General features: G+C 35.4%; 1 protein-coding gene across 1 annotated transcript in view; it reads right to left on the reverse strand.

Moving 5' to 3' along the window:
* Window positions 1-13,494: 13,494 nt before the first annotated feature.
* The window catches only part of LOC107706773 (DEP domain-containing protein 1B), a 10,868-nt gene continuing 6,758 nt past the window's right edge, over window positions 13,495-17,604 (reverse strand). The window contains exons 8-11 of the mRNA XM_016510585.1: window positions 15,871-16,037; window positions 15,518-15,694; window positions 14,191-14,379; window positions 13,495-13,882 (exon numbers count right to left, since the gene is read on the reverse strand). Coding sequence (XP_016366071.1) covers window positions 13,718-13,882; window positions 14,191-14,379; window positions 15,518-15,694; window positions 15,871-16,037 — 698 coding nt within the window. The 3' untranslated portion in view covers window positions 13,495-13,717. The remainder of the gene's footprint in view (window positions 13,883-14,190; window positions 14,380-15,517; window positions 15,695-15,870; window positions 16,038-17,604) is intronic.

Raw genomic sequence — 17,604 nt, forward strand, 5'->3', positions numbered from 1 at the left:
TTGTATGTGCAACCCAAGCCAATGATGTGTCACATACACACCCCCCCCTACCCCACCCACCACCCCCTTCCAAACCAGCAGATCTGGCTCCAACTCGCCGGAGGAGAAGACGAGGCTGCATGTGCAGCTCAGCTCGGCAATACACTGAACAACCTACTGAACCGTTGACAATGCGCTCTAATCCCATACAGCACTCATTCACCCCCCCAAGCCAATGATGCGTCACATACACACCCCCCCTCTACCCCACCCACCACCCCCTTCCAAACCAGCAGATCTGGCTCCAACTCGCCGGAGGAGAAGACGAGGCTGCATGTGCAGCTCAGCTCGGCAATACACTGAACAACCTACTGAACCGTTGACAATGCGCTCTAATCCCATACAGCACTCATTCACCCCACTGTTTGCGCAAATGAAAGCAGCACCACACCTCTCTGAGGTTTAACCGGCCTGAAACACTTTTCAAGTGCTATTTGGATCACATGCATCGTCGATGAGGATTCAGGAGCCAGAAAAAGTTTGGCCGAAGCGGTCAAGAAATTGGGTTGACCATGATATTATTGAGCTTGGGAAGACTGAGGCTAGTTTTTGTGGTCAGTGTAGTTTGAATGGCCGCTTCCGCATTCAAAGTTAGGAAAATCTCAAAGACCAGGGGCAGAGTTCAACTAAGCTGTCAATAAAACCTACACTGATGTCCGTGTTCAATGGCTACCGGAGAGAACAGAGGAATTTCATCAGATACAAGGACTATGAACAGAAAAAAACTGACAATCCAGTGCTTATGAAATTATATTGTATTAACCTGGCTTACTGAAACTTTTCAATCAACCACTTCACAATTCACTTCAGATGTAAGATGGCTAATGTCCGCCAGAGTTGATGGCTCTCTTTCAGTTAATGTGTGTGAATTTAAATTGAACTGGACAACAAGACATGCAGTTGAACTAGAATTTGAATTGAAATGTCACAAATTTACTGAATTGCAATTTGAAAAAAAAAAAAAAAGAGAACCATTTTGTTAATCCATTAGCTCATTGTTTATTTAGCCTATTTTTTTCTCAAAAAAAAAAAAAAAAATCAGACTTTAAAAAAACGCATTAACATCAAAATGTGAATATATTGATTATATAAAGAACATTCTGGGAAATGACTCTTCCATTGTAGTGTATAAAATGAAAGTTCATAAAATAATATAAGGACATTTAAATAATTTGTATAATTTTTATATGCAGAATTTCAAACACTGATTATTACTGATCATAATTCATAAGTCATGACAATGATCCTGCATATGTCACCAGAGAGAAGTTCAATATAAGGAAGATTGAGTTATTAAGTTATATTTTTATTAAAAATGTTGAAAAAAGAAGCATGCATGGATGAATCATTCATAAATTCAATATCATATAATGTTTCTAAAAATAGTCCATATGAGTAATTTATACAGAAAAATGAAACGCATTATTAAAAACTAAATTAACAGCAGTATTTCTTTGAATTCCAATCCATTTTGTCAAATTCAAAATACAATTCTACATCCCGTTTGCTACATCTAAATTTGAATTCACTTTCATCTCAATTCTCAATGGTGTGTACAAGTTACAGCAAACACTCATTTGCCAGTGACCTTTAAGCATGTACCCTGGAGTCATAAAGGAAAGACAAACAAAGAACAACGTCCACAACGGAGGCTGTTTTCTAGATTCCCAAAATTGGCCGAATGCAATGTTTTATGTGTTTCACACCTCACTGTGTTTGCTCATTTCCACTGAATCACATGTAATGGGGACACTAACAGCAAAAGAACAACATTGTGATACGCAATTTGCCTCGTCACAAAACCCATTATATTGATGCAGATCGGCCTAATTTAGTAACAACATGAGTGTGGCCTGTCAGCCGATATCAGCGTCTTGTCTTGGCCCAAAGGAATTGCGGTACTCAAGTGTATAATCTTGCCAAATAAGGTTCTTGCAAACAAACAAAGGGATGCAGCAAAGGAACTGATCCTTGTTTAAATATTCAGCACGCTATGATTGTGATCAATGCAAACCATGATGCAAAACAGGCTTCATGTCAGTGTTTAAGCAGCCCAGCTGGTGTGAGCATTACAATTGTAATTGCTGCATGTTCAGAGAGCAAAAGCTGCAAGGAATGAAGTCAAAAAAAAAAAACTTTGTCTGTTCCAAGGGATGAGCTACTGTAACCTCATGCATCTCATGAAACGAGCAAGATGATGTGACTGTTTGCGACAAGGAAATGGATTAAAAACAGCTCGTCGGGGAATCTGTGAGAGTCGACATGAACTTGTGCTGACGCGTTTCTGCTTATCCCAAAGAAAACAGTGATTATAGAATATAGCATTGTATTTTTTTTTTTGATTTGCTAGGGGGGAAATGGCATTTCTTTCAATGTTCCAGTGTTAAGTGTTCTATACAAAAACAATCTTTACAAACATAAAATGTTCAACACGCTCTACAATTAAAATGTAACTCCATAAACTCAATAAATGATTAGTTAACTTCCAGAATAAAAATGCCCTGATAATTTAGTTTTTGAGGAAAACATTCCAGGATTTTTCTCTATATAATGGACTTCAATGGGCTGAAGGTCCAAATTGCAGTTTCAGTACAGGTTCAAAGGCAGGGCTCACAAAATTTCAAAATCCCCTGGTAGCCCTTCGGGCAGGTACTCTTCAGGTTTTGGTAGCCCGAAAATTAATTTAACTATTCCAAATAAAAAATATTTTTTTTAAATATAGAAAATCAGACAGGAGTTTAAATGTCAATCAAAAATATTTTCAATACACAAATATCAGTTTTTATGAAAAGGGATAAATCAAGCATAAAAATTATGTCAATTTAAAACGTATAAATATTACCGTCTTAATTGCTTAGATTTTTAGAAGGCACATTATTAACTTCTTTCTCATTTACAACTATATGTGTTTGCTGCGTAAAAACATGGGTTGATATTTGCATTGATCTACTTTTGAAGTTTAATCCAGCCTTATCGCCATATCTTGTCTTTCCGTCCCCAACTGTAAGACCTCTTGAAATTATAATTAAGACATTTCTTATACCATTTAACGTATTTAAAACTTTTTATGGCCTTAAGTTTGATACAACTCACTTTAGGAGTTTTTAAGGATGCGCAGGAGATCTGCATTTAAGAAAGCCCGTCATACAGAGTGGTGATACATTTTGGTAGCCCGACTGGAAAACACAATAGCACCAGGACGTCGGGCTAGCGATTTTGCGAGCCCTGAAAGGGCTCTACACAAACCCAGCTGAGGAATAAGGGTCTTATCTAGCAAAACGATCAGTCATTTTCTAAAAAATTTTTTTTACATTTATATACTTTTTAACCACAAATGCTCGTCTTGCACTAGCTGGACTTCACGCATTATGTAATCACGTTGGAAAGGTCACGCGTGATGTAGGCGGAAGTACCGACCCAGTGTTTACAAAGCTAACATGCAAAGAAAGTCAAACGCCCTTTACAAAAAAAGGGTAAAACAACGATGTCGGATGATTTTGAGGTTGGAGGAGAAAATGAGATGGAGTTTTTCACCCTACCCAACCTTTCTGAACCGGAGTACACAGACGTAGGTCTAACTGTACGTGACCTTTCCAACGTGATTACGTAATGCGTGAATTTGCAGACGCGCATTGCGGAGCTAGTGCAAGATGGGCATTTGTGGTTAAAAAGTATATACATTTTTATTTCATTTTATTTTTTTTAGAAAATAACAGATCGTTTTGCTAGATAAGAGCCTTATTCCTCGGCTGGGATCGTGTAGAGCTCTTTGAAGCTGCAATGAAACTACAATTTGGACCTTCAACCCATTGAGCACCGCTGAAGTCAATTATATGGAGAAAAATACTGGAATGTTTTCCTCAAAAATCTTAATTTCTTTTCAACTAAAGAAAGAAAGACATAAAAATCTTGGATGACATGGGGGTGAGTAAATTATCAAGAAATTTTTCTTCTGGAAGTGAACTAATCCTAACAGACAACAAAATGGCAAAACATCAGAAATTATAACTTACAAAAAAAAAAACCTACAAAACCTTATCAGCGGAATTAGCAACAATGTAGAATACATTACAGAAAATCAACCACGCAATATCTAAAAATTCAAAAAAGAAAGTTCAAGGCATACAAATGTATGTACACGGTCAATGGTCCGATGGTCCCTATGACAGTTTTTCAACAGGCCCTAAACTCTCTCAATGTCCATGTTCACTTGTTCTATTGAGCGTTTGAGGAATTAAAAGGGAGCAAACTTTCCAGTGAACTTCCAATGGCCCGCATTTTGGTCAGTGGACTGACTACTGAACTAGAGAGCTTAATAAGCCACGCCCAGTAAAAATTGTTCAATAATGGCTTGAGTTTGGGGCGGGACAAGTATTATAAGAAGTATTCGGGGTCATTATTATTTTTGCAGTTCTGTTTGGCTAGCTAATACCGCAGAAACCACACCTTTCAGTTCAAATGCTGTTTTACCGCTGATTCTTTAACATTTATATACATGACACCTGAAATGACTGACCAACTGCTTAGCAAGTGAATTGATTAACATGGCATACTCACAAGCTGTGGGGCCCAATACATTATTAATTTGCCATCCTTCAAAAACGGGCTCCTCATGATGCTGCCGCATTTCATTTTGAGCAATTAGCAAAACAATCCGTGCTAAATCTTTGGCTAAATGTACCGCGCAAACTGAAAATGGGCGGTACTTACCGTCCTGGACCTAGTCTGTAATTGGTCGAGAACAATGGGTCTAAATAATAATTCTATTTTAACAGTTCACGATATATTTTCAATGTAAATGTATATTAAAAACTATAAATATCATTATTCTGGTGTAAATTATTTTAAAAAATGGTGCTTTACGTTGACGGCGTGGTCACGTGGTACCTATTACTGTTCTCAGCGCTGGTCAGGATGGATCAATCCTAACAGTTTATGATGAGAAATGTTTCATTTTTATTTCAGTTATAAATTATTTATATTAAAGAGATACAAATAATATACTTTCTAGTGAAAAAATTTGTCAAATGTGTAAAAAAAAAAAAAAAGATTAGATTTGAATGCGTTCAAATGGTGTATTCGGCTTTCTGAACGGCTGAGCGCCACCTTGAGGAAAAACAACAACTTTCTTTTTCCTAGGAAACAGTTATTGGCTAGAACGTGTGTGCTTATTGTTCTGACAACGCAACAAAGAGGATTTCTGAAGAACCAGTTCTGCAGCTTAGTGCTTAGTAATAAATAACCTGCTGTAAGCTATCCCTCTACTTTAGCTCTCAAATCTCCCTCTACTTACGCTCTTGCGTAAAAACTTGGCGCCTGTGGATGCGTCACGTCAGGTTTGACGTCAGTGGCATCAGACGTCAGTGACGTTTGAATTAAATTTTCAAAACACACTTCAAGACAGTTTCGCCTAAATGTTTCCTTACCCTCATATTTTTTAATGATGTATTTGCGTAACCTAATTTTCTTATTTATGCTTAGCATATACACAGCCATAACTATGCATTCAACCAGATGAATGGTGAATCTGTACTTCTCTTTCATTAGCACTAATCTAATGGTAAATTAGCTGTCTGAGAAATGGCACTACAATATCCTCACTACAATAGCTGATTGCATAACTGCGCCTGCTTTTCCATGATAAATGTGTATATTTGGAGCATATAATAACAGCCCACCTGAATGTTACAATGGCAGCCTTTTTCTTTAAGTAGACTCAAAATGAATATTTTTCAATAGAGATGTAGTGTTCAGTTTGCCTGCAGACAGCATTGATTGTTGTACAGCACAGAAGTGCTTTTGTTTGTCAGACTGAATCATTGAACTTAATGTGATGAATGGCTGGCAAAACTCCAGTGTGGTGCAAATATTGATCAATACGCTCACTGATAGGCCTACTAGTGAACATGGTATGATACATGCAGTGTTGTTGTGCAGGTCACGCAACAATTTCAGTCTGCGTCCACAGATACAGGAGCAGTTCATGATGATGATATACAAAAATATCGTTTTTCAGTTATTTGCGATTTCAGGATGAGTTACTCATGCATGAAATCCTAATAAACTGGCTGCAAAAGCACAGTTAAAAGTATTGCTATGGTATTTTTTACAAAGTATTTTAATATTATGTTTATTTTCAGACTCATTTATTTAATATTGAGACGTATTAAAATGTACAATACTGTAAAAAAAAAATACACTGAATGTAGAATTTGAGCATCCTCACTGAATAAATCAAGCATAATGCTTGATTATAAGAATATTTTTTTTACTGGGATTCTATAACAAAACCAATGGTCTTTATTCATTTCCTAAAACCAGTAAATAAAAAAATAAAGAACTCTTCCAGAAAATTTATTTACATTTATTAATTCTATATTCAGTGTCAATTTTGAAGGTAATTTTGATCACTGTCTAACTTTTGCTGTCATATTGTAAATTTATTATCTATTGCATTATATATTGATGTGATTGCATAATATATTGCATGTGTTTGTATAGGGTTATAGTTAACTAAAACTAAAACCACAAAAAAAAACATTACTTGAAATAAAACAAACATTAACTCAGTGTTATTGTAGTTATTTATATACTATTATAGTCCTTATTAATATTTTGAATTGCTTTTATTTCTATCATTTCAGTTTTTGTTTTTATTTCAGTTAAATTATTAGTAATTTTGTTATGAGGTTTTGTCAATTTTACTAGTTTTTTATTACTATTTAAGTTTAATTTAATTTTAGTTTTCGTTTAATTCATTTTTAGTTTTTATTTATATATTTATTTATTTATTTTTAGGAATTTTAACAAACTAAACGAAAATATAATAGAAATATTGCCTTGGCAAAGTTTTCATCTAATACTTATATTTTACTTCAGCATTATTTTAATTAACAAAAATATTTTAATCGTTTTAGTTTTAGTTAATGATATAAACCCTGAACTGAAATCAAATCAAATATATAAAATGTAATAAAATTCAACTTTTTTCAGTTCGTTTCCAAGGCAACATTTCTCATTTTCATTTAGTTTAACTTGACAAAAATAACTAAAAATGAAACCACACATAATAATTTCTAAAACGTTAACTATAGTATCTCAGTGATACTACTGTAAATTTCCCCTTAAACAATCCAATACTAAAATAACATTGATCTGTATCTCTAGTAAGTGTCATAGAAAAATGTATTTTATATACTATATCATGATGTTTTATGGTAATGCTGATAAGCCATGTAGATGAACCTTTTAAATAAATCATTCAACATACTGTATACTGTATACTCAGTTAAAATCAAAACTAAAATTCATGAAATGTCATAATGACTTTAAAGGAACTTTTTGACCTTTTGACTGCACAGAACCTTAGGGTTCTTTTGATTACAATATGGAACTTTTTATCACATGCTTCTGCACTGTATTCTCATGCTCTGCTATATTTAAACTCCAGTGTCTCTCTCTCTTGTCTCCGGCTGAGCTGAACCTGGATGGAGCCCGGAGGCTTTAGATATTGATCACCAGCTAGAAGTGACCTTCAAAAACTCTATCTTCAACTTGGCGGATGATTCACTGCCTTTGGACAGGCCGCTTAAAGAGATGTAATTAATGCAGAAACCTGCGTGCCGACAGCATTTGATTACCTGGAATAGACCAGGGGAGGCCGAGGCCTGGTGGGACATTTCTGCGCGATCAAGGTCTGTTTCAACTCTGACACACATCACACAGAGAATTCACCGCATGCATGTGCTTTGTTTATGTCAGGTGACTGGCTCATGAAGTAAGAAATATATTGTGTGAAATCACATGGATAATTATGGTCATTTGTGAGCATAATTACCAACGGTTTCATTTGATTTATTTGTAGCTAGAGTACAATTGCATCTCCTTTTAGACATAATTAGAAGCGTGTGGATTTAGCAGGCATTATGCTTCTGACTACTGCATTTCAGGCCACATTTACATGAGGATGTGCATGCAACATGAAGAAATAAGCTATTAGGGTTTAATTTCCATGTCTTTGGCAGCAAGTCTCTTTGTTGCTGTATAAATGCCACACTACAGAAGGACATGAGAGTGTTTGAGGTGTATTATAGGAGACTTGAAAGATGTATCTACTAATATTAACCTGTATGAAGCTGCAGGTTCATATGAGATCATATGCCATTGTGCACACAAGAGTGAACAATGATGGACACGTCATTGCAATGACCTTCTGAAACGTCTCGGTTTCAGTTCAGTTCAGTTAAGCTTTGTTGGCATGACAATTGGAGTATAGTATTACCAAAGCATTGTAACATTATTTTTATATGCAAAATGCTTATAAGATAATGATAAAAAGAACAAAGAAAGGGAAAATGGAAAACAGATGAATCTTTTAAAAGTATTATTATTATTAATTTTCTGAAAATACAGCAGGTTTCCAATTATGTTTTTTTTAAAAGAGATTGATTATCAGTTCTCTACTGACCTCTTGAGTAAGAAAGCTGAAATACACCTCAGGACAAAAATACGGTTTATAACAGTAAGTGCAAAAAAACAAACAAAAGAAATAACACCAACAAATATATCTTGATTTAAGACTGTCCAGATATTGTCTTGGAAAACAAGACAAAAATACTGGAAGATTTTTGCAGTGCATGCAACATTTAATGCCATGACCTTATGAATTTAAGACTTTTAAGACCGTAATTTGTGGAAGGGTGAATTAATACCTTTTTAAAGGGGTCATATGATGCGAATTAAATTTTTCCTTTCTCTTTGGAGTGTTACAAGCTCTTGGTGCATAAAGATCTGTAAAGTTGCCCCGGCCGGACAGGGCATTACAGTATGGTAAGGGGCGTAACATTCCATCACTACAATAATGTACAGTATGTGGAAAATAATGTGTTTTTTGACCTTTAAACCGCATAAACACATTTCATTACACCAAATACACAAAATAATGTTCTTTTTAGCAACATCATATGACCCCTTTAAGACCTGCAGAAACCCTGCATCTGCCTTTCAGTGGTAGTGGTAGAGTTATTGGTTTATGTTTAGCATGTCTGTCAGCTTGAAATATTATGTAAACAGGCTGAAGAAAAAAAAAAAAGTGCAAGATAACATCATGTAATTATATAGATAATTTTTTTTCCAATTCCATATTTGTGATCACAGTGCAGACGTCCAAATCAGTAACAATAACTCCAGAATCTGTATAAAATCAAAACACTGGGGACACAAAACTTTGAAAAAGTGATACAGAATGACACTGAATTCGATCCAGCATTGTATTCAAATTAAAATACATTATTTCAGAAACACATAAAAAGCTGCCAGCTGAATCCAGTTTACAGAGAATACCAGTGAAGATTTAAACGGTATCTTTTTGATATACTTACAGTACCATGACAGAGTAGAACACAATCAGTTATAAATAGTCAAGTGATAAAATGTAAAGGTTTTAATGCTACGTGACGTGTTCAAACATGACAAACTAGAACTCCTTTAAAACCAAATACAATACGAATAAAGAACAAAACAGAAGAACCAAAGAAACATGGACAAGAGTATCACATACAAACCAGTGAAAACAGAGAATGCTGAAGTATAAAAACACAGCGTGATAGAAATATACTGTAGCCTGTAGTGCCTCAGTAGTTGCTGTGACACTGACATCTACCTGACAGAACTTATAAATCTATTCAAAGTATAAAATCGGAGCTTTCAAAAGCTATTTTCTGGTGACCGGCACATATTTCCTCTGGCTGATTATCAGTGACAGCATGATCTAGCAGAACTGAGAACGTAACAGCTGTTAGACGACACCTGCAGCTGGAGGTAAAACTAAACCAATTACAGCTCCTTAAAAATAGAACGCAACTGATTGTAAATGTTGCAGATTATTTACATCAAACAAATAAAATCAACAAGCACTATGGAGGCCCTCTGGGTGTGTTTCTGGTTATAATGAAATGTTATTTTATAGATAAATCTTTTTTTATCATTATTTTCAGGCCCATTCTTACACAAGACACTACAGGTGAATAGGGAATTTTGATACATTTCTGAAATGTTTATTATCTAATTACATATGCACTAATTTGCATTAATTTCCAAAATAGGAATAGGAAATTCTGGTTTCATTATGCTGGCATATTAGAGTTAAAGGTTTTTATAGAAGGGATTTTGGATTTTTCATTTTATCACTCCATAAATCAGAAAATACTGTCAAACAGCCAGAAACAAAGGAGAAAAAACTCACGACATTAATACAGATATGCACTGTAATTGAAATCTACAAATGCAAATAGATAAAGTGTAATAAAATAGACACTTAAATGTGTATTTTGGATGTTTTCTTTCCACTAGTCTGAAAGTAGGCATGTTAAAGGGGTCCTATTATGCTCTTTTACAAAGTCTTGATTTTGTTTTGGGGGTGTACTAGAACAGGCTCTCATACTAGGTTGTTCGAAAAACACATTATTTTTCACATATTTTACATTATTACAACACCTTTCTCCCCAGTCTGGCATGAACGGCTCGAATAGTTCCTGTATCAAATGAAGGCCAGCCTTCTGAAATACGAAATGTGCTGTGATTGGTTAGCAAGGCCAGTGTGTGTTGTGATTGGCACCACTCGGCGCCTGGTCGGGAAATGTCATGCCCCTTACCATTGCGAGCTTCAGTGTAAATATTGCATCAAAATCAAATCAATTTGAGCGCGATTTAAACCCGGATGATCGTAACTACTCTAAGTTCGTCTGCCTTGGGAAAGCTAGCGTGTCTCAGACATAGTGATGATAACACTCGTTGCCTTCTCTAGTGCAGCTCAACCAGGTCTCGTCCCATTCATCGGTATTTGTGATATCACAAATCCCGGAAAATATGCGTTGTAGTCCAAACGAGTCGTTCGTTGTAGTTTTTGAAAAGTGATTTCTGCTAAATAAAATATCTCCTTTTGAAGTGGACTTTGAGCTTTCTAAATTTGCAGATCTTTTTTTATGCTAAAACAGCAACATTATAGACTAACTCAAGTTGAAAAAGTGAGAAAGCATAATAGGACCCCTTTAAAGAAATCATATTCTCTGTTTTACCCTATTTTCCATGTTAAGTCCACTTATGCTAGTCAAGGTTTCGTGAACCAAAGGCAGGAATTTAGTTTTTCATGATTTAAAAATGTACCTAAATATATAGACCTCAACAGATATTATTCCATACGATCCAAATCAGTGTTTTTTTTACTATTATTTATATACTATTATAGTATTCATTAACATTTGAATTAGCTTCTATATTTGTTTTCAGATTTTTTTTAGCGAAGTTTTAGTAATTTTGTCATGTGCTTTTATCATTTTTATAGTTTTCTGTTTTTTTCTGTTTCTATTTAGGATGCAAATGCCTCGTTTGTAATGGGTTTTAATGTTTTTGAATCGTTGCCCCGGCCGGACAGGGCATTACAGTATGGTAAGGGGCGTAACATTCCGTCACTACAATAATGTACAGTATGTGGAAAATAATGTGTTTTTTGACCTTTAAACCGCATAAACACATTTCATTACACCAAATACACAAAATAATGTTCTTTTTAGCAACATCATATGACCCCTTTAAGACCTGCAGAAACCCTGCATCTGCCTTTCAGTGGTAGTGGTAGAGTTATTGGTTTATGTTTAGCATGTCTGTCAGCTTGAAATATTATGTAAACAGGCTGAAGAAAAAAAAAAAAGTGCAAGATAACATCATGTAATTATATAGATAATTTTTTTTCCAATTCCATATTTGTGATCACAGTGCAGACGTCCAAATCAGTAACAATAACTCCAGAATCTGTACAAAATCAAAACACTGGGGACACAAAACTTTGAAAAAGTGATACAGAATGACACTGAATTCGATCCAGCATTGTATTAAAATTAAAATACATTATTTCAGAAACACATAAAAACGTGTAAAAGCTGCCAGCTGAATCCAGTTTACAGAGAATACCAGTGAAGATTTAAACGGTATCGTTTTGATATACTTACAGTACCATGACAGAGTAGAACACAATCAGTTATAAATAGTCAAGTGATAAAATGTAAAGGTTTTAATGCTACGTGACGTGTTCAAACATGACAAACTAGAACTCCTTTAAAACCAAATACAATACGAATAAAGAACAAAACAGAAGAACCAAAGAAACATGGACAAGAGTATCACATACAAACCAGTGAAAACAGAGAATGCTGAAGTATAAAAACACAGCGTGATAGAAATATACTGTAGCCTGTAGTGCCTCAGTAGTTGCTGTGACACTGACATCTACCTGACAGAACTTATAAATCTATTCAAAGTATAAAATCGGAGCTTTCAAAAGCTATTTTCTGGTGACCGGCACATATTTCCTCTGGCTGATTATCAGTGACAGCATGATCTAGCAGAACTGAGAACTTAACAGCTGTTAGACGACACCTGCAGCTGGAGGTAAAACTAAACCAATTACAGCTCCTTAAAAATAGAACGCAACTGATTGTAAATGTTGCAGATTATTTACATCAAACAAATAAAATCAACAAGCACTATGGAGGCCCTCTGGGTGTGTTTCTGGTTATAATGAAATGTTATTTTATAGATAAATCTTTTTTTATCATTATTTTCAGGCCCATTCTTACACAAGACACTACAGGTGAATAGGGAATTTTGATACATTTCTGAAATGTTTATTATCTAATTACATAAGCACTAATTTGCATTAATTTCCAAAATAGGAATAGGAAATTCTGGTTTCATTATGCTGGCATATTAGAGTTAAAGGTTTTTATAGAAGGGATTTTGGATTTTTCATTTTATCACTCCATAAATCAGAAAATACTGTCAAACAGCCAGAAACAAAGGAGAAAAAACTCACAACATTAATACAGATATGCACTGTAATTGAAATCTACAAATGCAAATAGATAAAGTGTAATAAAATAGACACTTAAATGTGTATTTTGGATGTTTTCTTTCCACTAGTCTGAAAGTAGGCATGTTAAAGGGGTCCTATTATGCTCTTTTACAAAGTCTTGATTTTGTTTTGGGGGTGTACTAGAACAGGCTCTCATACTAGGTTGTTCGAAAAACACATTATTTTTCACATATTTTACATTATTACAACACCTTTCTCCCCAGTCTGGCATGAACGGCTCGAATCCTTCTCTAGTGCAGCTCAACCAGGTCTCGTCCCATTCGTCGATATTTGTGATATCACAAATCCCGGAAAATATGCGTTGTAGTCCAAACGAGTCGTTTGTTGTAGTTTTTGAAAAGTGATTTCTGTTAAATAAAATATCTCCTTTTGAATTGGACTTTGAGCTTTGTAGTAACTTTGCAGATCTTTTTTATGCTCAAACAGCAACATTACAGACTAACTAAAGTTGAAAAAGTATAATAGGACCCCTTTAAGAAAAACCCCTTTTAAAAAAAAATCTCAAAATTGACTAGTGCATGAAAAAACAATGGTTTTGCCTGTAATGTCTTCTGTCTTGTCCTAACAGGCTCCAATGCACAGCATTATACTTTATTTAATCCATCTGATCACTGATGAGGTGAATTTAGTGTTATTTAGATTCAGGATGTCCTAGCAGAATGCAACCTTTAATATTCAGTAACATCTCTCCTTGATATTAATACTTAACACGGTCGCCCTAGCGTCAAACTGAACACTCTGAGCGCTGACTCAAGCCCGAAAGCTCCAGCTCCTCTGGAAGGGCTGGAAGGGTTTCTTCAGCGTGAGGAACATCAGCTGAGGTTTGAGCCTCTGGGGTCTCTCTGGGAAAACCACCGCCTCGCTTTCAGCGGTGGGAAAGCGTCTACGGTAGATGTCAGGGTGAGATCTCTGGAACTGACAGTTAAGAAAAAAAAAAATCACACAGGGGAAAAGAAACAGAGTGTATCACAGATTTCAAAGTTTCTGAAATTTGCGGTTGGGTTACTGAACACGTCGGCCTTTTAGAACAACATGTAGTTTGACATTTAAAGAAATGTTTAGGGTAAAACAAATCAAGCTCTATAAAGACAGCAGAACTCAATTCAATCACACCATTATAAGTCTACTGTAATAATTACATTTCACAGTTTTCCTGTAGTAATGCACACCATGTCACAGATAGCCCTAAGTCCCCAAGTAATGTAAAAAGTATCCGTTCTTACCTGCTTCAGCTTCTTCTTCTTGTCTTTGATGGACATGTTCTTGTCTTGTATGATGTTCTCCAGTAGTTCCACCATGGCTCCTTGAGATCCAGAGACCCTCTGCAGCTCAAACTCTCTGCTGATCTGTGTGCAGAACGAGTGAGGTGGAGACGCCATGGAGGTGTCCGTTTCTGTCCCCGCGTACTTTATCTTGAAGAAACCAAAGCATGCGAGGAGATCAGAATGTGTAGTGAGAAAGGAACATTCAAAGCTCATTCACTTCATAACAGAAAAAAAAGCTACTTAACAAATTTCACATTTGCATCTCTGAAAAACTTCACTTACTTAAAGAAAAAAGACAAAAACAACAGGGAATAACCAAAAGAGAAAACTTGCTGAAAATGTCCTCACCCTCAGGCCATCTAAGATGTAGGTGAGTTTGTTTGTTCATCAGAACAGATTTAGAGTCCATAATCCATAATATTGCTTTCTGAAAAAGTCATCTTGTCTGAATCAGGAGAGAAATATGCACAGATCAAGCACCGTTTAGAAGTAAAAATGGTACAAAACATGGAGGAAGCTTTATTATGGATTATGGACTTGTATTTTGGCCAGAAGTGATGGTTTGAAGTTAAAAACGTCTTGATGATGAATTTGTTTCTTACAAACACACGGATATTGTGATGTTTTTATCAGCTGTTTGGACTCTCATTCTGACGGCACCCATTCACTGCAGAGGATCCACTGGTGAGCAAGTGATGCAATGCTACATTTCTCCAAATCTGTTCTGATAAAGAAACAAACTCATCTACATCTTGGATGGCCTGAGGGTGAGTAAATGTTTAGCAAATTTAAATTTTTGGGTGAATTATTCCTTTAATGTTTCATTGCGTGTTCATGTGTTCACAACTAATGTTAACAGATCTTTGAATTATAAAAATGTATTAGTAAATGTAGAAATTAACATTCAAATTCCTAAATGCTGTGTAATTACTAGTGTTCATTGTTACTTCATTTTAACTAATGTAATTATTTCATGATGAAACCTTATTGTAAAAGTGCTACCAAATTCTCCTGGTCTTACTGTGCACAGTGATAATATTTTACCAACGTTTTTATTTTTACCAACTCTTCTCTGATATAACCAAGGGTGTGTGGATGGACAAGAAAAATATCAAACCAAATAATATAATACAATCCCAATTAATGCAAATATCTACAATAATTATTACATTAATTCCCACTTAATATTTTCTCTCAGAAATACACCAAAGAAGTTGTTGTGGGTGCCGTTTCATGATATTTTCAATCAATTATCAAGCATTAATGAACGACGTGGGATGCTGACCTGAGCTCTTCTGAGGTGAGACAGATGCTCCTCGACAGATTTTCGCAGGTTGGATGGCACCTTTAGCACACTGTCGTGGTTATCAATCATAAACGTGACCAGCTTGGTGGCCAACAGCTCGTCCAAGTCCACCTCATCCGCAGATCCCAGAATGCACCGCGAGAAGGTCTGGACCATCTGCACAGGAGCAAAGGAAGGCACCCACAAGAGACAGACCGTGTGAAAGCTGCTCATCAAATCTACTGAAAGCTGAGCTGCATTATAAATTAACCATAATGTTTAAGGACTATCATTTATTTGGCAAATAATTAACTTGTATAGAGAACATCTATCTGAGGAGGTGAGTGATTTACCAGGGTACGTGCTCCTATGGTGTCGTTCAGAGGCGGGAGAGAGGGGTTGGCACAGACTTTAGCCATCAGACGCATTAACAGCTGCAGTTTACGACGGTTGGCTGGAGGCAGCAGGAGGCCGCAGACCTGCAGCGCTTCAACCGCAACCGACTGCCGTTGCAGAAGCCCTGCGGGAGGAAAACAGTTACAGGAACACCTAATTAACACAGAATTACAATTTCTACTCATTCAGAGCCTAGGTGCTGTGAATCTTTACATGTTTTTTTTTTTTTCTTTAATTGTTTTTGAATAATGAACTATAATAACGAATAATCCTTTAACCTAGGTATTGGTGTTTAAGTGTGTTTTTCAATAGCTGATGCCTATATATATATATATATATTACACACTTCTGTAATACTGTGTATTATATGATATACAACCTAGGGTCAGTAAGATCGTTTAAAAGAAGTCTCTTATCCTCCCAAAAGCTACATTTATTAGATCAAAAAGGGGGGGGGAGACAGTAAAAACAGTAATATTGTGAAATATAATTTTTTTTTATGTTAAAATGTAATTTATTCCTGTGATCAAAGCTGAATTTTCAGCATCATTACTCCAGTCTTCAGTGTCACATGATCCTTCAGAAATCATTCTAATATGCTGATTTGCTGCTCAAGAAACATTTTTATTATCAATGTTGAAAACAGTTGCGCTGCTGTATATTTTTGTGGAAACTGTGATACATTTCTTTTTGTCACGATTCTGTGATGAACAGAAAGTTCAAAAGAACAGCAATTATTTGAAATAGAATCTTTTGTAACATTATAAATGTCTTTACTGTCACTTTTGATCAATATAATGTATCCTTGTTGAATAAAAGTATGATAGTATAAAAAAAATTATGAACTTACTGACCTTAAAATTTTGAATAGTAGTGTATATTTATTGTAAATAAATTTTTTTTTAATTTCTCAATATTTGCTCAGAATTCATTCAAAGATATTTGAAAACAGGGAACTATAAATTCAGACTGTTTTCGCTCATCCTAATAATCTCAAAATGTACAAGTAATGGCTGATTAAATACATCCAGCACTGATCATGTGAATAGCTTGTGCATCACTCACCCAAAATACTGACAAATATTTCATACAGATGGAAAGTCAAAAGTGGCTCTTTCAGTCTCTGGAAATGTTCTGCCACTGTCCTGAAGACGTCTCTCTCAAACCCTGGATACATGGGCTGCCTGGCCTCACTGCCATTGGGCCCTAAAATGATGTCAACACAGAGATGCTTAAAAGTTAATACACAATTAAAGATGGACTATAATATATGCATACAGATATCATATTTAATTCCATATTAATATAATAAGCAGATTGGCAACCTACACAAAGGCTAATTAATTATATTGCATGGCAAAATAATTGTTTATTGTGATTGTTAAAGGGGACATCGGATGCCCATTATCCACAAGCTGGTATGATTCTTTAGAGTCTTCATGAAATGTCTGTAACATACTTTGGTTAAAATTCCTCAATAGTCGTGTAAAACAACACCCTTTTTACCTTGCCAAAAACAGCTCTGTTCACAGAGACTCATTTCGGTGCATGTCTCTTTAAATGATAATGAGCTCTGCTCACCCCGCCCCTCTCTTTAAATTTTAGCTGCATTCATTGTGAAACTTGCTAACAAGCATATTATTAGGAAAGGTGATTTGCAAAGATTCATTAAAAAACCTTATACTCACTTC

This window comes from Sinocyclocheilus rhinocerous, unplaced genomic scaffold (genome assembly GCF_001515625.1).
Source record: "Sinocyclocheilus rhinocerous isolate Xijiao unplaced genomic scaffold, SAMN03320098_v1.1 scaffold864, whole genome shotgun sequence".
NCBI classification, from domain to species: Eukaryota; Metazoa; Chordata; class Actinopteri; order Cypriniformes; family Cyprinidae; genus Sinocyclocheilus; species Sinocyclocheilus rhinocerous.